We start from the raw sequence: 25418 nt of genomic DNA on the forward strand, positions 1-25418 counted from the left end.
CTACACACATAAACAGAATCAGAAATGAGAAAGGAAAAATCACTATGGTCACCACAAAAATACAAAGAGTTATTAGAGAATACTATGAAAAACTGTATGCTAACAAACTGGATAAGCTAGAAGGAATGGACAACTTTCTAGAAAAATACAACTTTCTAAGGCTGTCACAGACAGAAACAGAAAATCTGAACAGACTGATTACCAGTAATGAAATTGAATTGGTAATCAAAGAACTACCTAAAAACAAAACACCTGGAACAGATGGCTTCACCACTGAATTTTATCAAACATTTGGTGAAGACCTAATACCCATCCTCCTTAAAGTTTTCCAAAAAGAAGAGGAGGGAATACTTCCAAAATCATTCTGTGAGGCCAGCATCACTCTAATATCAAAACCAGGCAAAGACACCATAAAAAAAAGAAAATTACAGACCAATATCCCTGATGAACATAGATGCAAAAAGACTCAACAAAATATTAGCAAACCGAATTCACAAATACATCAAAAGGATCATTCATGGTGATTAAATAGGATTTATTCCAGGGATGCAAGGATGAAACAATATTAGAAAATCCATCAACATCATCCACCACATCAACAAAAAGGACAAAAACCACATGATCAGAGTGTCGGGGCGGAGTCAAGATGGCGGCGTGAGTAGGACAGTGGGAATCTCCTCCCAAAAACATATATATTTTTGAAAATACAACAAATACAACTAATCCTAAAAGAGAGACCAGAAGACACAGGACAACAGCCAGACTACATCCACACCTGCAAGAACCCAGCACTTGGTGAAAGGGGTAAGATACAAGCCCCGGCCCAACGGGACCTGAGCGCCCCTCACCCCAGCTCCCAGCAGGAGGAGAGGAGTCAGAGCAGGGAGGGAGAGGGAGCCCAGGACTGCTGAACACCCAGCCCCAGCCATCCGCACCAGGGCGCACACACAGCGCATGTGTGGAGTGCTGGAAACTAGGGAAACAGGACAGCAAGACCTGTGAGTGGGTCCCAAAGTCAGCGCCCCTGTGACAAAGAAAGGCGATTGCTTTTTGAAAGTCTTAAAGGGACAGGGATGCCACAGCTGTACGGAAACATCCTCAGTCACAGTCCAGCAGCTGGAAATTCCAGGGAACTCTGGGCACATGAAACCCCTGGGCAACAGCTCTGAGACACCTCATGGAGGTAAACAGCCAAACCACCCCCCAACCATTACCCCTTCGGGGCCCCGCCATTGCATAGCAGCAGGCTGAGGCTGGCTACGCCCACAGCAAGGGAGCTTCCTCCATAGCCGGGCAAGATACAGAGACCCAGTCTACAGGCAATTTCCGAACACAAGCCACTAGGGGTCGCAGTTGTCCCAGTAAAGATGCCAGGAGCAAGTGGAAAGCCTTAGCTCTCCAGCTGACAGAAAGCCAATACCTCACCACTGCACCTATCAAGATGAAAAGGCAAAAAAATTTGATCCAAACAAGACTAACCCAGACAGCTTCGGCATCTGCTATATCTTCCCCTGAAAAGGAACCCAGGGAGATAGATTTAACCAGTCTTCCTGAAAAAGAATTCAAAACAAAAGTCATAACCATGCTGATGCACTTACAGAGAAATATGCAAGAACTAAGGAGGGAGAATACAGAAATAAAACAAGCTCTGGAAGGACTTCAAAACAGAATGGACGAGATGCAAGAGACCATTAATGGACTAGAATACAGAGAACAGGAACGCAGAGAAACTGATGCAGAGACAGATAAAAGGATCTCCAGGAATGAAAGAATTTTAAGAGAACTGAGTGACCAATTGAAATGGAACAATACCCGCATTATAGAGGTACCAGAAGAAGAAGAGAGAGAAAAAGGGATAGAAAGTGTCTTTGGAGAAATAATTACTGAAAACTTCCCCAAACTAGGGGAGGAAACGGCCTCTCAGACCACAGAGGTACACAGAACTCCCATGACAAGGGATCCAAGGAGGGCAACACATAATAATTAAAATGTCAAAGATCAAAGACAAGGACAAAGTATTAAAGGCAGCTAGAGAGAAAAAAAAGGTCACCTACAAAGGAAAACCCATAAGGCTATCATCAGACTTCTCAACAGAAACCCTACAGGCCAGAAGAGAATGCATTGTTATACTTAATACAATGAAACAGAAGGGCCTCAAACCAAGATTACTGTATTCAGCATGATTATCATTTAAATATGAAGGAGAGATCAAACAATTCCCAGACAAGCAAAAGTTGAGGGAATTTGCCTCCCACAAACCACCTCTACAGGGCATCTTACAGGGACTGCTCTAGATGGGAGCACTCCTAAAAGGAGCACAGAACAAAATACCCAACATATGAAGAAGGGAGGAGGAGGAATAAGAAGGGAGAGAAATAAAGAATCATAAGACCATGTTTATAATAGCTCAATAAGCAAGTTAAGTTAGACAGTAAGATAGTAAAGAAGCTCACCTTGAACCTTTGGTAGCCACAAACTTAAAGCCTGTAATGGCAATAAGTACATACCTTTCAATAATAACCCTAAATGTAAATGGACTGAATGCACCAATCAAAAGACACAGAGTAATAGAATGGATTAAAAAGCAAGACTCATCCATATGCTGCTTACAAGAGACTCACCTCAAACCCAAAGACACACACAGACTTAAAGTCAAGGGATGGAAAAAGATATTTCATGCAAACAACAGAGAGAAAAAAGCAGGTGTTGCAATACTAGTATCAGACAAAATAGACTTCAAAATAAAGAAAGTAACAAAAGATAAAGAAGGACATTACATAATGATAAAGGGCTCAGTCCCACAAGAGGATATAACCATTATAAATATATAGGCACCCAATACAGGAGCACCAACATATGTGAAACAAATACTAACAGAATTAAAGGAGGAAATAGAATGCAATGCATTCATTTTGGGAGACTTCAACACACCACTCACTCCAAAGGACAGATCCAACAGACAGAAAATAAGTAAGGACACAGGCACTGAACAACACACTAGAACAGATGGACCTAATAGACATCTACAGAACTCTACATCCAAAAGCAACAGGATACACATTCTTCTCCAGTGCACATGGAACATTCTCCAGAATAGACCACATACTAGGCCACAAAAAGAGCCTCAGTAAATTCCAAAAGATTGAAATCCTACCAACCAACTTTTCAGACCACAAAGGCATAAAACTAGAAATAAACTACAAAGAAAGCAAAAAGGCTCACAAACACATGGAGGCTTAACAACACACTTCTAAATAATCAATGGATCAATGACCAACTCAAAATGGAGATCCAGCAATATATGGAAACAAACGACAACAACAACACAAAGCCCCAACTACTGTGGGATACAACAAAAGCAGTCTTAAGAGGAAAGTATATAGCAATCCAGGCATATTTAAAGAAGGAAGAACAATCCCAAATGAATGGTCTAATGTCACAATTATCAAAATTGGAAAAAGAAGAACAAAAGAGGCCTAAGGGCCGCAGAAGGAGGGACATAATAAAGATCAGAGAAGAATAAATAAAAATTGAGAAGAATAAAACAATAGCAAAAATCAATGAAACCAAGAGCTGGTTCTTCGAGAAAATAAACAAAATAGATAAGCCTCTAGCCAGACTTATTAACAGGAAAAGAGCATCAACAGAAATCAACAGAATCAGAAATGAGAAAGGAAAAATCATGACGGACCCCACAGAAATACAAAGAATTATTAGAGAGTACTATGAAAACCTATATGCTAACAAGCTGGGAAACCTAGGAGAAATGGACAATTTCCTAGAAAAATACAACCTTCCAAGACTGACCCAGAAAGAAACAGAAAATCTGAACAGACCAATTACCAGCAACGAAATTGAAGCAGTAATCCAAAAACTACCAAAGAAAAAAACCCCCGGCCAGATGGGTTTACCTCGGAATTTTATCAGACATACAGAGAAGACATAACACCCATTCTCCTTAAAGTTTTCCAAAAAATAGAAGAGGAGGGAATACTCCCAAACTCATTCTATGAAGCCAACATCACCCTAATACCAAAACCAGGCTAAGACCCCACCAAAAAAGAAAACTATAGACCAATATCCCTGATGAACGTAGATGCAAAAATACTCAACAAAATATTAGCAAACCGAATTCAAAAATACATCAAAAGGATCGTACACCATGACCAAGTGGGATTCATCCCAGGGATGCAAGAATGGTACAACATTCAAAAATCCATCAACATCATCCACCACGTCAACAAAAAGAAAGACAAAAAACCGCATGATCATCTCCATAGACGCTGAAAAAGCATTCAACAAAATTCAACACCCATTCATGATAAAAACTCTCAACAAAATGGGTATAGAGGGCAAGTACCTCAACATAATAAAGGCCAATTATTATAAACCCACAGCCAACATCACACTGAATAGCGAGAAGCTGAAAGCTTTTCCTCTGCCATCAGGAACGAGACAGGGATGCCCCTATCCCCACTGTTATTCAACATAGTGCTGGAGGTCCTAGCTACGGCAATCAGACAAAACAAAGAAATACAAGGAATCCAGATTGGTAAAGAAGAGGTCAAACTGTCACTATTTGCAGATGACATGATATTGTACATAAAAAACTCTAAAGACTCCACTCCGAAATTACTAGAGCTAATATAGGAATTCAGCAAAGTTGCAGGATACAAAATTAACACACAGAAATCTGTGGCTTTCCTATACACTAACAGTAAACTAATAGAAAGAGAAATCAGGAAGAAAATTCCATTCACAATTGCATCAAAAAGAATAAAATACGTAGGAATAAACCTAACCAAGGAAGTGAAAGACCTATACCCTGAAAACTACAAGACACTCATGAGAGAAATTAAAGAAGATACCAATAAATGGAAATATATCCGGGGCTCATGGATAGGAAGGATTAATATTGTCAAAATGGCCAAACTGTCAAAGGGATTCTATAGATTCAGTGCAATCCCTATCAGAATACCAAAACTATTCTTCAATGAAGTAGAAAAAATAGTTCTAAAATTCATATGTAACCACAAAAGACCCCAAATAGCCAAAGCAATCCTGAGAAGGAAGATAAAGCTGGAGAGATCTCGCTTTCCAACTTCAAGCTCTACTACAAAGCCACAGTAATCAAGACAATCTGGTACTGGCACAAGCACAGAACAATAGAACAATGGAACAGACTAGAGAGCCCAGATATTAACCCAAACATATATGGTCAATTAATATATGATAAAGGAGCTATGGACATACAGTGGGGAAATGACAGCCTCTTCAACAACTGGTGTTGGCAAAACTGGACAGCTACATGCGAGAAAATGAAACTGGATTATTATTTAACCCATACACAAAAGTAAACTCAAAATGGATCAAAGACCTGAATGTAAGTCATGAAACCATAAAACTCTTAGAAGACAACATAAGCAAAAATCTCCTGAATATAAACATGAGCAACTTCTTCCAGAACACACCTCCTCGAGTGAGGGAAACAAAAACAAAAATGAACACATGGGACTGCATCAAAGAAGCTTCTGTACAGCAAAGGACACCATCAACAGAACAAAAAGGCATCCTACAGTATGGGAGAATATATTTGTCAATAACATATCTGACAAGGGGTTAACATCGAAAATATATAAAGAACACACACCTCAATATCCAAAAACCAAATAACCCAATTAAAAATGGGCAGAGGATATAAACAGACAATTCTCCAAAGAAGAAATTCAGATAACCAACAGGCACATGAAAAGATGCTCCACATCACTAATTATCAGGAAAATGCAAATAAAAACCACAATGAGGTATCACCTCACACCAGTTAGGATGGCCAACACTGAAAAGACTAAAGAACAACAAATACTGGCAAGGATGCGGAGAAAGAGGAATCTTTCTACACTGCTGGTGGGAATGTAAGCTAGTTCATCCATTGTGGAAAGCAATATGGAGGTTCCTCAAAAAGATCAAAATAGAAATACCATTTGACCCAGGAATCCCACTCCTAGGAATTTACCCATAGAAAACAAGTTATCAGATTCAAAAAGACATATGCACTCTTATGTTTACTGCAGCACTGTTTACAATAGCCAAGATATGGAAGCAACCTAAGTGTCCATCAGTAGATGAATGGATAAAGAAGATGTGGTACATATTTGCAATGGAATACTATTCAGCCATAACAAAGAAACAAATCTTATCATTTGAGACAGCATGGATGGAGCAGGAGGATATTATGTTCAGTGAAATAAACCAGGTGGAGAAAGAAAAGTACAAAATGATTTCCCTCATTTGTGGAGTGTAACAATGAAGCAAAACTGAAGGAACAAAACAGCAGCAGACTCACAGACTCCAAGAAGGGACTAGCGGGGGACAAAAGTGAGGGGTGGGGGAGGGCAAGAGAAGGGGATTGAGGGGTATTATTATTGGCACACATGGTATGGGGAGATCATGGGGAAGACAATGTATCAGAGAGAAGGCAAATAGTGACTGTCGCATCTTACTACACTGATGGACAGTAACTGCAATGGGTATTGGGGGGACTCAATAATATGGGTGAATGTAGCAACCACGTTGTTTTTCATGTAAAACCTTCATAAGAGTGTATATCAATAATACCTTTGTAAAAAAAAATACCAGCAGAAGATACAGGTTTATCAGTGTCCTCCCAACCACAACTCATAAATTGTCAATAATTCTCCTATTCTCTCTCCATTGCTTCCCCACCCTCACCACCATCCTGACCACAAAACTGCAGGTTAGGAATGGGAGTAGAGACTCACCATAAGAAACTTAACACATCACACACAATGGTAAAAAACTAAGCTCTGTTGATTGAAAAATATTTCCAGATTCCTCTATTGCCTGCTTATTTCCATGTCTGTTGACAGTCCTAGAACAAAAACTCTACAAAGTAAACTATCTCCAGAAAAGTATATTTCTGTCTACCTTAGATGATCCTTAACCAAAACTCCACTCTACATACTCTGAAGAATTCTGAAGATTTATGACAACTCTTCATGTGCCATAATGATAGATCAGGCTGTTTCTCTGGTTTAAACTTCCAATAATTTTATTTCCATAGTCTTCCCATACAATAGAAACATAAGAAGAAAGAATATAATAATTGAACTTTTCTTATTAGCCACAGCAGAAAAGACAGAATACAAAATTCTTAATGAAAAAAATTACCACCAAAGCATTTTGGGCATTTAGATATCCTAGGAGATATGATCCAGGTCCAGATAAGGAAAGTGAAGCAATCGGAGAGTAAATGGCTACAGAATGGAGAATATAATCAATGGTTCTGTAGCATCTTTCTACATTGACAGACAATAACTGCACTAGTGGGGGTAAGGATTTAATAATGTGGGTAACTGCTGAACCACTGTGTTATATAGTTGAAAACAATATAAGATTGTCTATCAATAATACTTCAATTTAAAAAAAAAAAAGAGTTAATGGCTTGCCTGAAGCCATGCTAGTAATCAGTAAGAGAACTAACTCCATGATTTCCAAGTTCAGAGTTTTTTACCCAACCAGCATCATGCCCAGCTGTATCCCGGATTCATACAGTACCTTAAGAAGTCTTCAGTCCCTAAGGTCTTAACATTTATGTGTATGACAGAGAGATAAAAAGTGGGAGAATCAAGGAATGTGGAGACCACCTACCAACCGGGCAGAGTTAGGAAACAGTGATTATCAGACCATTTCCTCAGGTTCTTTGTGATGGTCCTCTAAATGACCTCTTTCAATCCTTAGTCTTCGATCAGAGAATAGTAATTAGATTGCTAAACAAACAAAAATACAACCTGCTTAGCAAACTAAAATCTTTTTTTTTAATTAAAAAGAGATGGAAAGGTACTAAATCCCAAGTTGCTAGTATGCTGCCTTTTCCTGCCATTCTATCCAGCATCTCCATTGCCCATTGAAAAAGGTCCACCTAAGTTAGAGCTCAGGCTTTCAATATTCTTTTTAGGGAATGTACAACCTGGCTAAGTTAGGACACTGTAATAGTAGCAATTAGTCCAGTTGAGTAGTTGGCAATGCCCATTTTATGTTAGATAATTATTATATACTAGGTTGAAAAAAGGACCAGTAAATTTTACTGGAGAAGAGCCAGGGATGTACTTAGCACAAACATGGTGAAAAAAAAAAGTGTTCCTATTTGAAAGAGTTTACTACAACTTCTACCTCAAACAGAATTCAAGAATCTAAGGCTAGAAAAAAAAAGTCTAATCAGTAACTAAAAATGGGTAACTAAAAATAGCTATGATAATAAATACCTAATTGTACAAATCCACAGAGACACTAATTTAGGTTCTTAAGAACATGATTTAGAAAAAGCACATCATACTGGCAAACATCAGTGCTAAGAGAACCCTGATCAGTTTCAATTCAGGATAATAGGATTTCCCTAGAAAATTTTTAGGCACAGAAACACACATACAGCTACTCAGCACCTTAGTATAGTTATGGAAGGCAGGTTGTTTAATCATTGCCAGCATCCTAGTACAGATAATGGTACAATGGATTAAGCACATTATCCAGTTTCACTTATACAATTTTTCTCTTTTTAATATCACAGATCCTTTGGCATCTGCCAAAGGTAGACCTAAGAAAAAGGTAATATTTCTCAATTTGGGTTACTAACTCTATAAAATGCCTTATTTTCTCATTATCTCATATCATACCTTACCTAAAGGATTTGTACTTTCTTAGGAACTAAGCACAGAGTAAGCATTCACTTGTTATTTCAAATTCCCACAAAATCAAAGTATTTCACTAAACATTTACAACTGTTATTAAACTGACAATTATCAACTTATAAAACTGCATATATTTATATGCTTAAGGTGTCACATATAAAGTTACCTTTTAGTCGCCACCATAAGGCAAAGCTCTGCAACTGTACACTCTCCCTCTTGGTATCACAGCACATTGTAAAAGGCTGGAGCACAACCATAGAGCAAGAAAGGAAATTTGGTAATGCCATCAAAAAATTAGTGGAGACTTTGCAGCTTTGGTTTCCTTTGGAATTCTCCCATCCCTATATGAGCTTAAATTTCTAGTTGGGAAACCAGATCTACAGCAAAAGACTATTCTGCCATAGTTTTTTGGTCTATCATAATTGTCCTGCTTCCTTCCTACTGTCACATATTATACTGAAAAAAAATTTATTCAAACATATACAAATCAAATGCAGCCTAATAAAAATCTTTATTATGAGTGATGAGAAGTAGAGAAACTGGATATTGTGTTAATTATTCCTGGTAATTGCTTTCTCAGTAAAAAATGATTCACCAATGAGTTCTAATTATATATTTAGCCATAAAAATAGACACATACCCAAAAAAAGCTGAGAACTAAACTTTAAGTAAGGTAACGTGCCTTATTATTTTGCTTTCTAATCTGACAGTTATCTGGGTATCAGTTGTAAATTTCAATCCACAAATATTAAAAAAAGGTAGTTAGAATGATGAAAGATAAATACTAATCTATACAGATGAAAAAAAATTGATTACTATGTGGCTCAAACTCTTTTCAAAAACATAGTTAAAAATAAAAACCAGAATATTGTCTGGCCAATGGTTACAGAGATCTGTTTTTTCCCTAAGTGCTTTCAATGCTAATAAGCAACAAATAATGCATATTTTAAACAAACAAAAAGAAATCAGAAAACATAAGAATTTTTCAGAAGAAAAAAATAGGCCTAGTTTTGGATTTAATACAGCCGGTAGCTAATTTAAAAATTAGTAGCTGGGGGCAATTTTTTTTTTTTTTTTAAGAATCCCAAAATGTCATAGACCTCATGTTTCTCAAGGAATTCTTTTTAAAAAGTTATTTTCTCTCTAACTATGCTGATGGACAGTGACTGCAATGGGGTGCGGGGAGCTCAATAATATGGGTGAATGTAGTAACCACAATTTTCTCATGTGACATAAAATTGTATATCAATGATATTTTTTAATGGAAAAAAAAGTTATTTTCTCAACTTTCATAATCATTTCTTTCATAGTTTCTGGAACTGATTTTTATGCCGATTTATAAAACATCATTTCACATATACATGAACACAATACATATATGCTGTAATATGCTTAGCACATTTTCGGCTCTCATAAACTTTGCAAAAGAAGTACATCTATAATGTTTTAAGAGAAAACAAAATGATTCCAAAATATCCAGAAGGGATTTGAAATGTTAGAGCTTCACAACAGGAAAATTAGTGCAGCAAGAAATAATTTCTTCTATAAAATACTGTGGTCTAAGAAAAATCTGCCTATAGCCTCTATACTTGCATTTCTCCATCTGTACTCAATCAATATTTGATACAATATGAAAAAATATCTGGACCTACAAGAAAAGTAATCTGACTGACTTTCAAAAATGCAATTAAATTAAAAAGTACATTTAACTTCAAGTATGGGTATCCTGAATTGACCTATAAAGTATTTTATTGTTTCATAGTTGTTTTTAGAATAAGTAATTATTAATTATTAAAAGAAATCACTTTCTGTGGCTAGCGAAAAATATTTAGGGTCTATTTTTAGTGTTTATAGTTACAGTCATATTCATCTATCACACTTAGTGGATGACCTTATATTGTTCCTTTCCACAGAAGCTTAAGACATGCTCAGCACAACTGACAGAGGACCTATGTCTATTTTCAGAATGCTTTCTCATATGTAATAGATAAGAAAATACTACAGGTCCAAAACAGAATGCCCCAAAACTATAAATGTTTGCCTTGAAGAAGATGCCATTCATGATGGTGAGCAAATATGGGCCTTCCCTATATTACTGATTGAAATACATTTAACAATTAAAAATCACTGGGAATACATTATCCAGCAATTCCATTTCTATGCCTGAGGGAAATTAAAATATTTGAGCTCCCAAATACATATAACAATGTTTATAGCAGATTTATTCACAGTAGTGAATATTCAGAATATTCACTGGAAACAAACCAAATGCTCATCAAAAGGAATACAGACAATCAAACTGCAGTATATTTGTATGACAGAATACTACTCAGCAATGAAAAAGAACCTAACAATACTCAAAACTGCATCAATAAATCTCAAAAACATTATGTTGAACAAAAACCAGACATAAAATAGTACTATTATATGAATTCATTAACATGAAATTCAAGAACAGGCAAAGCTAGTCAATGGTGATAGAAAATCAGAATAGTGGCTGCCTTTGAGAACTGGTAATTGAATGGAAGAAGACACAAAGGAAAAAGGTGATGAAAATAATCTATATCTTAAAAGGAGTACTAATTACACAAGTATATATTAAAATTCATCAAATTGCATAATTAAGATCAGTGCTTTATACTATATGCAATATTTAGCTTGATAAGAATAAAACTGAAAAATTTTTATTTCTGAAATTTAAATTCAATATAATTTTAATTAAAATGAATTAATTTTTCTTTATATAGATCTACTTATGAAAAAATTAATATCCAATAAACATTTTTAGTTATTGTGTACTTATAAAAATATAATCATACTTATCTATAGAATGCAACTTTTATAATATCTGTAGAATTGTTATTATTGAATGTTTTAAAATTCTGTCCTACTCCCCACAAAGCTACAAGAACAAAAAATTCAAACTTTTGAAATATTGAATTCCTTTTCCCCTGCAACTCAGCAATAGACTCAGATATCAACTCTTCATTCCTTAAGGGTGCCTTAACTTCATCCTCTTGAAATCTGAATAAAGCAATCTGAAGTACAATTTTGTAAGTGGTAACCTAGTACAGAGAAATTAAATAACAATTATGTTACTCGAAGCTACCAAATCCAATATAAAAACTCAGTTATTTGGTCCCCATTTTAAGAACTGCAGTAATAAGATTATAGCACCTGATCAATCATTTTAGTAGATTAGATCATCAGAACTAACTCAAAATATAAAGTAATACTTTTAAATATTCTACACTGGGACAGAAAAGCTTACAAGTGACTAAAAGTTAAATTCAACTTTTTGGTGAGAAATTTAGAAAACAGACAAACCTTAGAAGACTTCCTTCGGCTTCTTCTTGTCCAGACCACCACCAGTTTATCTGGCTGCCTGCAAAACAGGAAAAAGATTAGTATAATTGTAGTTATCTGAAATCTAATTGATAAAGTTTAGTTTTCATGCTTTTAAAAAGATAAAAATGTAATCTTCTTTAGATTACATAGAGCAGTTACCCTTATAATAAAGCTCTGTAAATTATTCAAATATGGTGGATGTAGGATACAGATGTGTAGAAGAATACAGATGTGGTCTAATTTAAATAAGTAATATTTCTCTCTCACATGTCTTTCTAAAAATACATTACCAAGTTTATTCATTGGGACAAACTAAGTAAAATAAAATATTTAGAATTGGTGACTATTTTTAAAAGAAAAGCATTCATATACCTTCTCCAAAAATTAACACCATACTTCTAACACATTATCTACTTTAACTTGGAGAAAATAAATATAAAAATGGCTGTTCCAAAATAATTTAAGTCTATAAGCTATGCTACTTTTACATCTCTGTATCTTAGGAACAATGCTTGTGGTTTTCACACCATTTTTACAATCAATTATTTCACTATCTTCATAGAAACAATACAATGCTGAAAAAACAGGCAAGGTACAAATTATTATTCCTATTTTATAAGCTTAAAAATTTGGCAAAGTTTAGTAACTAATCAAAAGCTCTGGCAAAACCAAGACTGCTTTTTAACTCTCAGACCTTCTTTTCTTTATCTTCTGCTAATAAAGTAAAAAACAAACCAAAAAACCTTATATGTTCATCTAATATAACTAAGTTGTCTTTAGTGCCTAGGGAAAACATCAAGACTGTGATTATCAAGTTATTTTCCTTAAATTTTTATTTTTAAGTATCTTAGTTTTTTAACCAATAAATGAATGATATACTCATCTTCGTGACCTTCACTACTTTGTCTCCTTTATTTCACCCCAGAATCCCCATCAGCAGATGACCTGTCCTCCTATTTCATTTAAATACATCATATATACCTACAAACACAAAAAGCCACCAGCCGAACTCCTTACCCAGTGATTCACCTATAAAACTGTTCAAAGAGAGAATTACCCAATCAAACACATGGCTGAAGAACTGACCCAGAATGTTGCACAGATATAAAGTGATAAAAATATTTTAAAACAAGGTAAAAGACATGGAAGATAGACTGAAAAGTGTATAGACCTCATAAAAATTCAAAAAGTTCCTAACAGTGAAAACGGCAGAGGAAATACTTAAGAGATAAGATTATAAATATTCCAGACTTGAAAAAAGGTAGGAGTCCTTAGATAGAAAATAAATATTAATGAACAAGATAAAAATGAATCTATATCTATATACCCTGCAATCAAACTACAGTACAGCAAGAATAAAGAAAATAACAAAGAAAAGAACAGTTACCAAAAAATGAGTAATTTTACTTGACAGCAACTTCTCATTAGCAACGACAGAGCCCAAAAGACAAAGACAATGATGATCTTCAAGTTGCAAAGGGAAAACAGCTGCCACCCTCAGTTTTATGCTGGCTAACCAGCCATTTAAGGAACAGTTTTAGACATCAAAAAACTGAGTTTACAATATATCCCAGCTAAATAAGGAAAGAAGTAGGATGCAAGAAGCAACATAAATATGGTAAAATGTTAATGTTTGTTCATTTTAGCTAGTAGAACCCAAAGAAAAAACTGGACAAAAAAAACAAGAGGAAGGTTCCAAAAATGAAACTATTTGACTAAGGAGCCACCTAAACAAATGTTTCTGATGGTGACAGTAACCAGCATAATATAAATAGAAAAATGGTGGTTCTACATCCAAGACAAAGCTTAGTTTCTGAGGAGCATCAGGCTTTAAAGACAACTGTAAACTAAAACCAGTAGCTTGCTTTAGTGAGTCTTCCCAGAGTGAGATGTTGGGAGCAGTAGCCAAATGCAAAAGTACTAAATTACAGGTGAAATAGAAAGTTTCTATGAAATATCAAAGAGCTAATCTAAGAATCTGTACCAACTGAGAAACAAACAAAACCTTGTTAAATACACAGAGAAGTAGAAGAGCACAAAGGACAGTGAAGATAGGGAGCGGTATAGCAATGTGATGGATCTGGGGAGAGAGTATAATCAATGCTGGCAGCCAACAAGTGTAAGCTACCTCGTTTGGAAGCACTGGTGCCTTGTTGGAACATTTTACCTAGATCACTACATCTCAACATCCCCAGCCCAACCTCAACTCTTAATTATATTTATACAGTACTTCTTTAGAAATGTTATAAAATCTAACAGCTTTTCCTTTTTTATTATCCTGTATTTGCTCCTCATACTCAATGTACTACAAACTGGCATTTGCAGGTTGAATTTGCCAGACTTATTTCACCGTAATAGTATTCCACTTTATTTTAGTTTGAATTTAAACTTAAAAAAAAAATTCTTACTTAAATGCCTTTATACAAGGTCCATGATGTCCAAATTACTACAGCCACCAACACTATCAACTGCTTAACACCTGAGCAGCTTGACTCTTTTTAAAAAGACAGATCTATCTATCCATATAGAAAGGTGTCTATACCTTTCTAGCTATATAATGTGCAAATATGTGAACACATACTCCTTCATTTTCTTCACATCTTTGCATGTTCTAACTTTTTTTTAAAACTTTCTATCTCCCAACCCCTCCCTTTCTACCTGGTAAACTCTTAATTCATCATTTCCTCTGTTGAACATTTCTCATTTCATTTCCACCTCTTTCCGTATGCCAAACCACAGGTAGACTGCTCCTTCTAACATATTTTCAGTAATACTCCAGACATACCTCTATTTTTATATTCCATATATCCCATATTACAATATTTGCTATTATTTGTATCTCTTCCACTAAACTGTGCTTCTTTATCAACCAAATCTTATTTTTGTATTCCTAGCAACTAATAAGAATCTGGTACAAGCATGCGGCTCAATGACCATTTGCTACTGAACAAAACTTAAGTTTTATCTGGGAATTGTCAGTTGATCAATTATAATTGATGAGGTCCAACTAAAGCCAGGAGCTATATAATTCATCCTCTCTGCAGTTTATTTGAGCTTTGCAGGGCTCTTCACCTTAGCTGCACGTTGTAACCTCCTGGGAAGCTTTAAAAAATACTGATGTCTAAAACAAAGAAATACAAGGAACCCAGATTGGTAAAGAAGAAGTTAAAATGTCACTATTTGGAGATGATATGATACTGTACATAAAAAACCCTAAAGACTCCACTACAAAACTACTAGAACTGATATCAGAATACAGCAAAGTTGCAGGATACAAAATTAACACACAGAAATCTGTAGCTTTCCTATACACTAACAACTAATCAATAGAAAGAGAAATCAGGAAAACAATTCCATTCACCATTGCATCAAAAAGAATAAAATACCTAGGAATAAACCTAACCAAAGAAGTGAAAGACTTATACTCTGAAAACTACAAGTCACTCTTAAGAGAAATTAAAGGGCACACTAATAAATGGAAACTCATCCCATGCTCATGGCTAGGAAGAATTAATATCGTCAAAATGGCCATCCTGCCCAAAGCAATATACAGATTTGATGCAATCCCTATCAAATTACCAGCAACATTCTTCAATGAATTGGAACAAATAATTCAAAAATTCATATGGAAACACCAAAGACCCCGAATAGCCAAAGCAATCCTGAAAAAGAAGAATAAAATAGGGGGGATCTCACTCCCCAACTTCAAGCTCTACTACAAAGCCATAGTAATCAAGACAATTTGGTACTGGCACAAGAACAGAGCCACAGACCAGTGGAACAGATTAGAGACCCCAGAAATTAACCCAAACATATATGGTCAATTAATATTTGATAAAGGAGCCATGGACATACAATGGCAAAATGACAGTCTCTTCTGGTGCTGTCAAAACTGGACAGCTACATGTAGGAGAATGAAACTGGACCACTGTCTAACCCCATATACAAAGGTAAACTCAAAATGGATCAAAGACCTGAATGTAAGTCATGAAACCATTAAACTCCTGGAAAAAAACATAGGCAAAAACCTCTTAGACATAAACATGAGTGATCTCTTCTTGAACATATCTCCCCGGGCAAGGAAAACAACAGCAAAAATGAGCAAGTGGGAGTACATTAAGCTGAAAAGCTTCTGTACAGCAAAAGACACCATCAATAGAACAAAAAGGAACCCTACAGTATGGGAGAATATATTTGAAAATGACAGATCCGATAAAGGCTTGACATCCAGAATATATAAAGAGCTCACACGCCTCAACAAACAAAAAACAAATAACCCAATTAAAAAATGGGCAGAGGAACTGAACAGACAGTTCTCTAAAAAAGAAATACAGATGGCCAAGAGACACATGAAAAGATGCTCCACATAGCTAATTATCAGAGAAATGCAAATTAAAACTACAATGAGGTATCACCTCACACCAGTAAGGATAGCTGCCATCCAAAAGAAAAACAACAACAAATGTTGGCGAGGCTGTGGAGAAAGGGGAACCCTCCTACACTGCTGGTGGGAATGTAAATTAGTTCAACCATTGTGGAAAGCAGTATGGAGGTGCATCAAAATGCTCAAAACAGACCTACCATTTGACCCAGGAATTCCACTCCTAGGAATTTACCCTAAGAACACAGCAATCAAGTTTGAGAAAGACAGATGCACCCCTATGTTTATCGCAGCACTATTTACAATAGCCAAGAATTGGAAGCAACCTAAATGTCCATCGGTAGATGAATGGATAAAGAAGATGTGGTACATATACACAATGGAATACTACTCAGCCATAAGAAGTGGAAAAATCCAACCATTTGCAGCAACATGGATGGAGCTGGAGAGTATTATGCTCAGTGAAATAAGCCAAGCGGAGAAAGAGAAATACCAAATGATTTCACTCATCTGAGGAGTATAGGAACAAAGGAAAAACTGAAGGAACAAAACAGCAGTGGAATTACAGAACCCAAAAATGGACTAACAGGTACCAAAGGGAAAGGAACTGGGGAGGATGGGTGGGCAGGGAGGGATAAGTGGGGGGAAGAAGAAGGGGGGTATTAAGATTAGCATGCATGGGGGGGAGGGAGAAAGGGGAGGGTGGGCTGCACAACAAAGAGAGGACAAGTAGTGACTCTACAACATTTTGCTAAGCTGATGGACAGTAACCGTAATGTGGTTGTTAGGGGGGACCTGATATAGGGGAGAGCATAGTAAACATAGTATTCTTCATGTAAGTGTAGATTAAAAATTAAAAAAAAAAAAAAAAGAAAGAAAGAAAGAAAGAAAAGGGGGATTAAAACTATTGGTAAATCAAAGATCAACGCATGCTTTAAATATCCTTAATGTTGATCACTTAAAGGGTGTCAGATGATCAGCTATGGAGGCACTCTTTTCTGATAATATTCCTTTCTCTTAATTAAAAAAAAAAAAAAAAAAAAGCAGTTACTGTGTGCTGACCTCCAATGAGTTCTGCACAGTGGTATAGAGGGCATGTTAAAGTGTGGGCAAAGGGTCTGTTTGTTTCTATGCAGAAGATCAAGGCCTAGCTTGGATACCCAGAAAATGAACTAAGATACGATATGAGGAGGAGCTTCCAGCATCAGCACTCTCTGGAGGACTTGTGCCGGGGGATGATCATCAAAAAGCCTCCACAGGGATCCAGACGATGCTGCGGTTGTGGCTGCATCCAGCCCACCGTCTCCTGGACTTGCCATAGGAATGAGGAGGGAGATGTCTAGGCTGGCATGTGCATACAGTGAGACAAGGAATTTGACTGGATCTGTACTGTTGGAACTCAACCAGGAGTTAGGAGGGGTGCAAGTTGTAGCACTCCAAAATCTCATGACTATAGACTATCTATGGTTAAAAGAACATATGGGATGTGAACAGATCCCAGAAATGGGCTGCTTTAATTTGTCTGATGGTTCAAGTACAGTTGGACAATATCCATCATATCATTGATAAATTTTCACAAATGCCTAGGGTGCCTAAATGGTTTTCTTGGCTTCACTGGAGATGGATGGTAATTATAGATTTGCTTTGTTTATGTCACCGTATTCCTATTATGTTAATATGTGTGTGCAAATTAGTTAGTAGTTTAAAACCTATACATACTTAAGGTACTCTACAAGAAGATATGTCAAAGAAATAACCAATCCTCCCATGTTTCCTTCATATGCTACATCTATAGCTTTTCTTCTTCCTTCCTAATTACAACCCTTAAATAGAATTCGTGCCTCATATCGAATTTACTGAGTATCATAATTCCTCCAGGTGGTAAAGATACCTCGAGACAAGTGCTGGGCATAGAAGCCACAGGGCATAAATCTGCAAAGAAGTAAAAAGCTAACCTTTTCAAACAATATGGCTTCTCTCTCACTTATCAACTTTACATTTCCCTGTATGGCCCCGGAAGATGACTGGTTAGCCAGAGACGGGTAAGATTCCTCAAGGGAGGAACAACCTAAGACAGGCACAGTCACAGGGGGGCCATCAGGTGAGAATTTGGGGATCAACAGAGGTGAGGCTCAGAACCTCACCCCCCCTGCTTTGAGAGAAATCTTCTGCATCCGTGGATGTCTTGCTGCCCTTGTCTAGCCTGGATTAATACTTAGTCCATAGGCACACACCTGATCATCTGATCATCTACATTTGCCTTCTTACAGCACTAAACTATGTTTTCTACCTTTATCTTGCATCTACCTACCACTTCAGCATTTTATTAAAAATAAAAATAATAATAATAATAGGAGAAATGTGGGATCAACATATAAATCAAGTACTAAAATCAAACGAATATTCATATTTGACCTGATTGTTTATAGGTCATAATGCATGATCAAAACCGAAAGTTTCTGTGATGAATGCCCTTGTACTGTTCACCATGTAAGAATTTATTCACTATGTAAGAATTCGTTCACCATGTAAGAACTTGTTCGTTATGCTTCAGAAGATTGGAGACTGACGAGAGTTAGGCTTGAGATGGATTAATGATTGTACATTGAGCGTTGACCCCCCCATACTGAATTTTATTGTTGTTAACAACCATTTGATCAATAAATATGAGAGATGCCCTCTCAAAAAAAAAAAAAATACTGATGTCTAAATTCCAGTACAGAAAATCCAGTTTAATTGGTCTAGTGCAGATTTTTTTAAATTCCACAGGTGATTCTAATGTACAGCCAAAGTTGAGAACCAGTTTTTTAGGGAGAGTGATAAGCAATCCCCATGCCTCCTGACTTGATTAGCTGAGATAGTGCTGAGGGTGTCACCCCCTCCTCTACACTGCCCTAGTGCCACCTGCACTTTGCCTCCTTCTAATTCGGCCTGCCAGCACCTTCCTCCTCTCAACCCATTTTTATCTCACTGCTTCAGAAGAGAGGAGCCTTTTGCCATAAGAAATCAGGAAGGGTGGTCTCATAATCTATACCCCTGAAATTCCAAGAAAGTAAATTGAACATAAGTGGCTTATTTGACAATGTCCCCAGAGATGGCTAAATTTCTTGTGATTCTAAGTCATGTCCCATTTTTTAAATGTCTTCACTAGCAATCAGTTTACCTTTATATTGTCAGATGCAAAATGAGTCACAGCATTCTAAATTACGAACTGTGCTGTGAGTTATTATTCTCAATAGCAAAATACTAACAGCCACACAATTAACTGGTCACAATTAATATTTTAAACATTCATGAAAAGAACCATTAAATACTTACCTATCTGCTCCCAAGAGGCCAGGAACAGCAATTGTGAGAGTTTTACCCAACTACCAAAGAACCTATAATATACAACTTCCTATCAAAAAAGTCAAGACAACCTTGTACAGCCCAGATTTCAAAGAGAATTCAACAATCACATATTTAACATTTTTATCTCATCACCTAAGTAACCAGGTAACCCTACACATAATACATACACAGACATATAAATACACATACAAAAATACTTATACACAGATATTTATATGCATACACATAAAATGTAAACACAGACACACTTCCTGTGAAATCTACCTAAAGGGTACCACTTTTGATGGGCTTATTCAGGGACAAAAACTTTGAAATTTAACACCTACCCTACCTCCACAAAGTCCTTAAAAAGAAAACAAGTTGAAATTGAAGGTTGCAAGACTTGTCTCAAATTATGGTCCTAATGTTATAATCTGGAGAGGAGGTAGGAGGGGAGGAAAGGAGTGGAAAAAGTAAAAGAGAAAAGAGCTACAATAAATCAGATTATAAAGCAGTAAATTGTACCTCTCTTTGGTCTGCAGTTGTTTTGTGCCTTCCTTGTTGCCACCAGTGAGCCACAATGCATCAAGGTAAATTTAAAGTAAAATATTTCTGTCTTAAATTTAGACTCCACTCCCATGTCTATCACATATGTGAAGTGGGACTAAAAAAAGTAGTGAGAAAAAATACAAAACAATCACACGAAAACCTGTCTCATTACTTTCCAGAATCATAAGCATTCAACAGTGAATGCCATTTATGTTCTTGACACTGTGCTGAGCAATGGAGATACAAAGATGAAAGAAGACAAGCCCTGATTTTCTCTCTGGAAACTTAAAATTGAGCAGGAGATAGACAATTAAACCAACTACCCAATCCAGGTACAACCTTGGAGAACACAGAGAAATAAAAAGACCTTACCCAGAGAAGGCTCTATTTATAAATAGCTCAAAAAACATGCACACTGACAAAAAGAACCTGCCCAACTGCTGCAATTACTTGATTTGGAATTTTGGGGGGAAACCCCATAATTTACAACACTTTAAAGTCTGACAAAAGATGAGTGACTAATTAGATCACATTTGTCTACTAGAAAATTACAGAGCCATTAAAAATATCTTCCAAGAACACTTATATGCATGAGACAGTGCTTGGGATATTATGTTAAGTTTATTCAACATAAGTTTTAAATTTTTTCTATACTACATAAAAGAAAGCACCAGGAGGAAATATCTCAAAATGCAAACTGGGGTACTATAAGGAAACAAAATTACATGCCACTTTAAGAATATTCTTTTCTGTACTTTCTACAGTGCATTTATATTACTTTATGCTGGAGAGTTATTTAAATATGCGAGGAAGTTATTTAAAATTTAAAAAACACCTAAGTTTAGAATTAACTATGAACAGATTTTAATTTTTAAAATTTCACTGGATTAAACAGCTTGCCAATAGCTAATTAATTTGTTTTCTAAGTCAACAGAAGTGGAAGGGCTGTGTTCTTTGCCTTAAGTTAACATAAATGTTTCTCCAGGTTTGAGCTGGCCCTAGGCAAAATTCTGAAACAGGCCTACTTGACTCTGGCATTCTCCCCTCCTTTATTTATAGCCCCTTCAAGTCCTGGCCAGTCTTCCTTGGGTATAAAGAGTCAATATGGAGGAATTTACCCTAAGAATGCAGGAGCCCAGTTTGAAAAACACATATGCACCCCTATGTTTATCGCAGCACTATTTACAATAGCCAAGAAATGGAAGCAACCTAAGTGTCCATCAGTTGATGAATGGATAAAGATGTGATACATATACATAAGAGAGTATTATTCAGCCATAAGAAGAAAATAAATCCTACCATTTGCAACAACATGGATGGATCTAGAGGATATTATGCTCAGTGAAATAAGCCAGGCGGAGAAAGACAAGTAATCAAATGATTTCACTCATCTATGGAGTAAAAGAACAAAGCAAAAAGCAAAAGAACAAAACAGCAGCAGACTCACAGAACCCAAGAATGGACTATCAGTTACCAAAGGGAAAGGGACTGGGGAGGGTTGGTGGGAAGGGATTGATATGGGAATTAAGGGGCATTATGATTAGCACACATAATGTAGGTGGGGGGGACACTGGGAAGGCAGTATAGCACAGAGAAGATAACTAGTGATTGTATAGCATCTTACTATGCTGATGGACAGTGAGTGTAATGGGATATGTGGTGAGGACTTGATCACAGGGCGAATCTAGTAACCAGAGTTGCTCATGTAATTGTATGTTAATGATACCAAAATTTAAAAAATCTTAAAGAAAAGTTTTTTAAAAAGTCAATATGGTACTCCATTATTGCCCAAACAAATACAATATGACAAATGCTTTTCAGATCACTCATTCTCTTCTACATCAGTTAAAATTCTTCTTTCCCCAGGATAAGTATATCTTAGGATGGTATTAAAAGGAAAGAAATCTGGGAAAACAATTTCTATTAATTTAGAAGATTTGAATTTATAAAAGAAAACCTTTCTAAGACAATACGGCATGGAGGAAAGAATACTACACGGAAGGTTAGGAAACTTGTTTTCCCTAATTCCAATACTAAGTGACCTTAGCACTTAGTGACCTCTCCATTTCTCTGAGCCTATTCTGTAATTTACCAAATGAAGACACCACACTAAGCCCTCAACTAGTTCTAAAACACTATGTTCAAAGACTATACAATTAAATGACTCTAATTGGTTAAATATTTGGTGGTTTAGCACCAAGTAAGTAAATCAGGAATAGGATAAAGCCTTTGTGACATGGAATCATTTGCCTCCTCTTTTCTGTTATCTAGAGGTAGCTATTATCAACAACTGAATAATATTATGAAAGGGAAAGCAGAGTTTTTTTAGCAGAGCAATAAACTGACCACCAAAAATTCATACTCCACGTCCAAAACATAGTGTTATTTCTATGAGGTGCTGCAAGAAGTCCCTCAACCCCACCCCATCCAACCACAATCACCACCAAGATGGCAATGAGATGGAGCCAAATGATACTTCTCACCACTGGAATATGAGAAGTGATTGGTGTAACTTCTAGAATAAAATAGATAATAAACAAGTACGCCTTTTCCACACCAGTTGAACAGAGAGAATTCCAGGACACAGAGGAGGACAGAGTCATAAGATAGATGATGTCTGGACCCCTTAATGACCACATGGAAGGCCAGCCAACCTGGAAAACCCTTCCTAGACTGAGAAGTGAGGAAGAACTAAACTTTTATTAGGTTGAACCACTTATATTTCTGGGGGTATCTTAGCTATAGTAACTCCTCAACATTCTAGAAAATTCAGTAAATTAAAAATATACATATCTAACAATAAAATAGTCTGTCTTATAGAAATTTACATTGCAAAGTGCTGAGACCATATTTAATCTTCTATGTCCCACTGGTTTTCATTTATATGAAATCAATGTTTTCAAAGATAAAGCTATACCTCAAAACTTGTTAATTAATACTTAAGCCTCTAAGCTTTCCCTAAATTAAAAACAATAAATCTTTAAAATACAAAAAGTACAATATATTCCTCTCACCAGAGACTCCAAGATAAGCTTACAATAAGAAGAAGAGAGCTTAAAACATTAATCCTGAAGTTAATGTGAATAGACACTTCACTAAACAATAAGGTTATTCCTTTTAGGTGAAAGGGTTCTTAGCAATAACTAACCATTTCATGGTGGGATGTTGTGAATATTGAAACAAAAGGAGGGAAATTGTCTCATCAAGAAATACTCGAACTTTACTATTTCTCAAGTAATTATTTTTATCCTCCAGTAGGTACATCTGCCTCCTATTGTACTATCACTGCTGCAGCTCTAGTTAATTATACTCCTTTATGCTTACTTCACAAGAGTTATTTAGCACACTGTAATAATTAATTCAACAGGAAAAAATTATTCAAGACAAACTACACATATATAGAATATATTTCTTTTCTGTAAAAATAAAAGGACATCTTTAATAATAAGAGATGTAAATCTTTGTCACATATAAATTTTGTCTTTTAAATTGTTTTTGCATCCTTCTACCATCTTTGAAATATTTTCAAAGATTGATTACTTTGGGATAAAAATATTTAGCTGGTGATACATATGGTCTTTTATTGAGAGGTATTTCTAATTAATCATTATTTAGGGATAGCACCATTCAAAATGAAGAAGTGTAGTTTGGCATACTTGAACTGAGTACACTTTCTGACAGACCATCAAAAAATACATACTCATACTTTTTTCTTTTTGCTGTAGTATTCAACAGTATAAAGAGTTTTTAATATAAAGATAATTGTGAGACAAATAGTATTCTAATCACCACTGCTGCATCATGTGTGCAATATTGGTCTTCCCAAATAATACTTCTTACTTTAATGTTTTATAAAATCTCCCATAATCCTTCCTTTAATTTAGCAAATTATTTCTACATGTATTTTTCTAGTCTTGTTGGAACAAATTTCATATGTCACATAAACATTAGTATTTCCAGTTATACTAACATATATATTTGTATATATTATCTATTAGTAAAATATACATATATATATTACATATATATTAATATATCTCACATACATTAGTATTTCCAAGTACCTGGCTGCCTGGAACTGAGGTTAATAGGAAAAAAAAAAAAGAAAGAAAACAATACACTGCTCAGACCATTCCTCAGCCCCATCAAACAATCGTATTCACCATCTCATCTCAACACACTTCTGAAGTTGCATGTTTGGATGGTTAACAAATTTGTCTGTCTTGTTTCTGTCTGACTTTAAGGTTCTCAAGAGATTTCCTAGTATTCTCAAGGCATTTATTGGGAAGGAGGCAAGTAAACAAAATATGATGGATAAAAGAATCATATAAAGGCAGACAGATCTAGGTTTGAGTCTGATTTCCTTTCTTTTGGTTGTACTGTCTATGCCTCAATAGGTTCCTCATCTGTGAAATTAGAACCTCATAGGACTAATCTAAAGATCAGTTAAAACAACACAAGTAAAATCCTTAGCTCAGGGCCTGTCTTTCAGCAAATCCTCAAACTATATTAGCAACCATCCTACGTGTATGCACAGGGCTTTCAAATAGCTTTGTACAGTCTTCCTCTTAAAAGTGAACAATGAAAGATAATCTGTGAAAAGCTTCTAATATAAAAGGCAAGTGGCTGAAAAAGGGAAAAAAGGAACTTGAAAGAAACCAAAGACATTATCACTCATATCCTCAGAAATATAAAAGATACTATACTCATGAAAAATATGAAAGGAAAATTTTAAGAATAAGAAAGCATTCTGAAAATCATATCATTTTTCATTTAGGAAATCAAAAATGAAGAGTTAGAGATACAGTTAAGGAAATTATCCATATCTAGAATAAAGTAACAGAAATGTTAAATAGAAAAGACAAGAAGTTTAGATCCAGAAGTTAAATATCAGACTAATCCCCCAGGATGACAATAAAAAAGGTCTCAAAATATCACCTATGCCACAGGCCTAAAAAGAAACCATCACAAATGAAGCAGAACACTAGAGGGCTCCAGGGGAGAATATGATGAATCACCATGTTCAACTGTTTCGAGAGGGATTTTGAGAGATTGCTGAAACTTTTAGGAATAATCATAACTGGGGAAAACAAAGGCAAAAAATA

The 25418-nt window shown here is 35.8% G+C and overlaps 1 protein-coding gene across 10 annotated transcripts in view; it reads right to left on the reverse strand.

The window, feature by feature from the left end:
- The window catches only part of EHBP1 (EH domain binding protein 1), a 433785-nt gene that overhangs the window by 344278 nt on the left and 64089 nt on the right, over window positions 1–25418 (reverse strand). For all 10 annotated transcript variants that reach the window (XM_073212603.1, XM_073212598.1, XM_073212633.1 and 7 more), the window contains one exon: window positions 12033–12090. In XM_073212603.1, the coding sequence (XP_073068704.1) occupies window positions 12033–12090 (58 nt within the window). The remainder of the gene's footprint in view (window positions 1–12032; window positions 12091–25418) is intronic.

The sequence above is a fragment of the Manis javanica genome, chromosome 1, assembly GCF_040802235.1.
Source record: "Manis javanica isolate MJ-LG chromosome 1, MJ_LKY, whole genome shotgun sequence".
Lineage (NCBI taxonomy): Eukaryota > Metazoa > Chordata > Mammalia > Pholidota > Manidae > Manis > Manis javanica.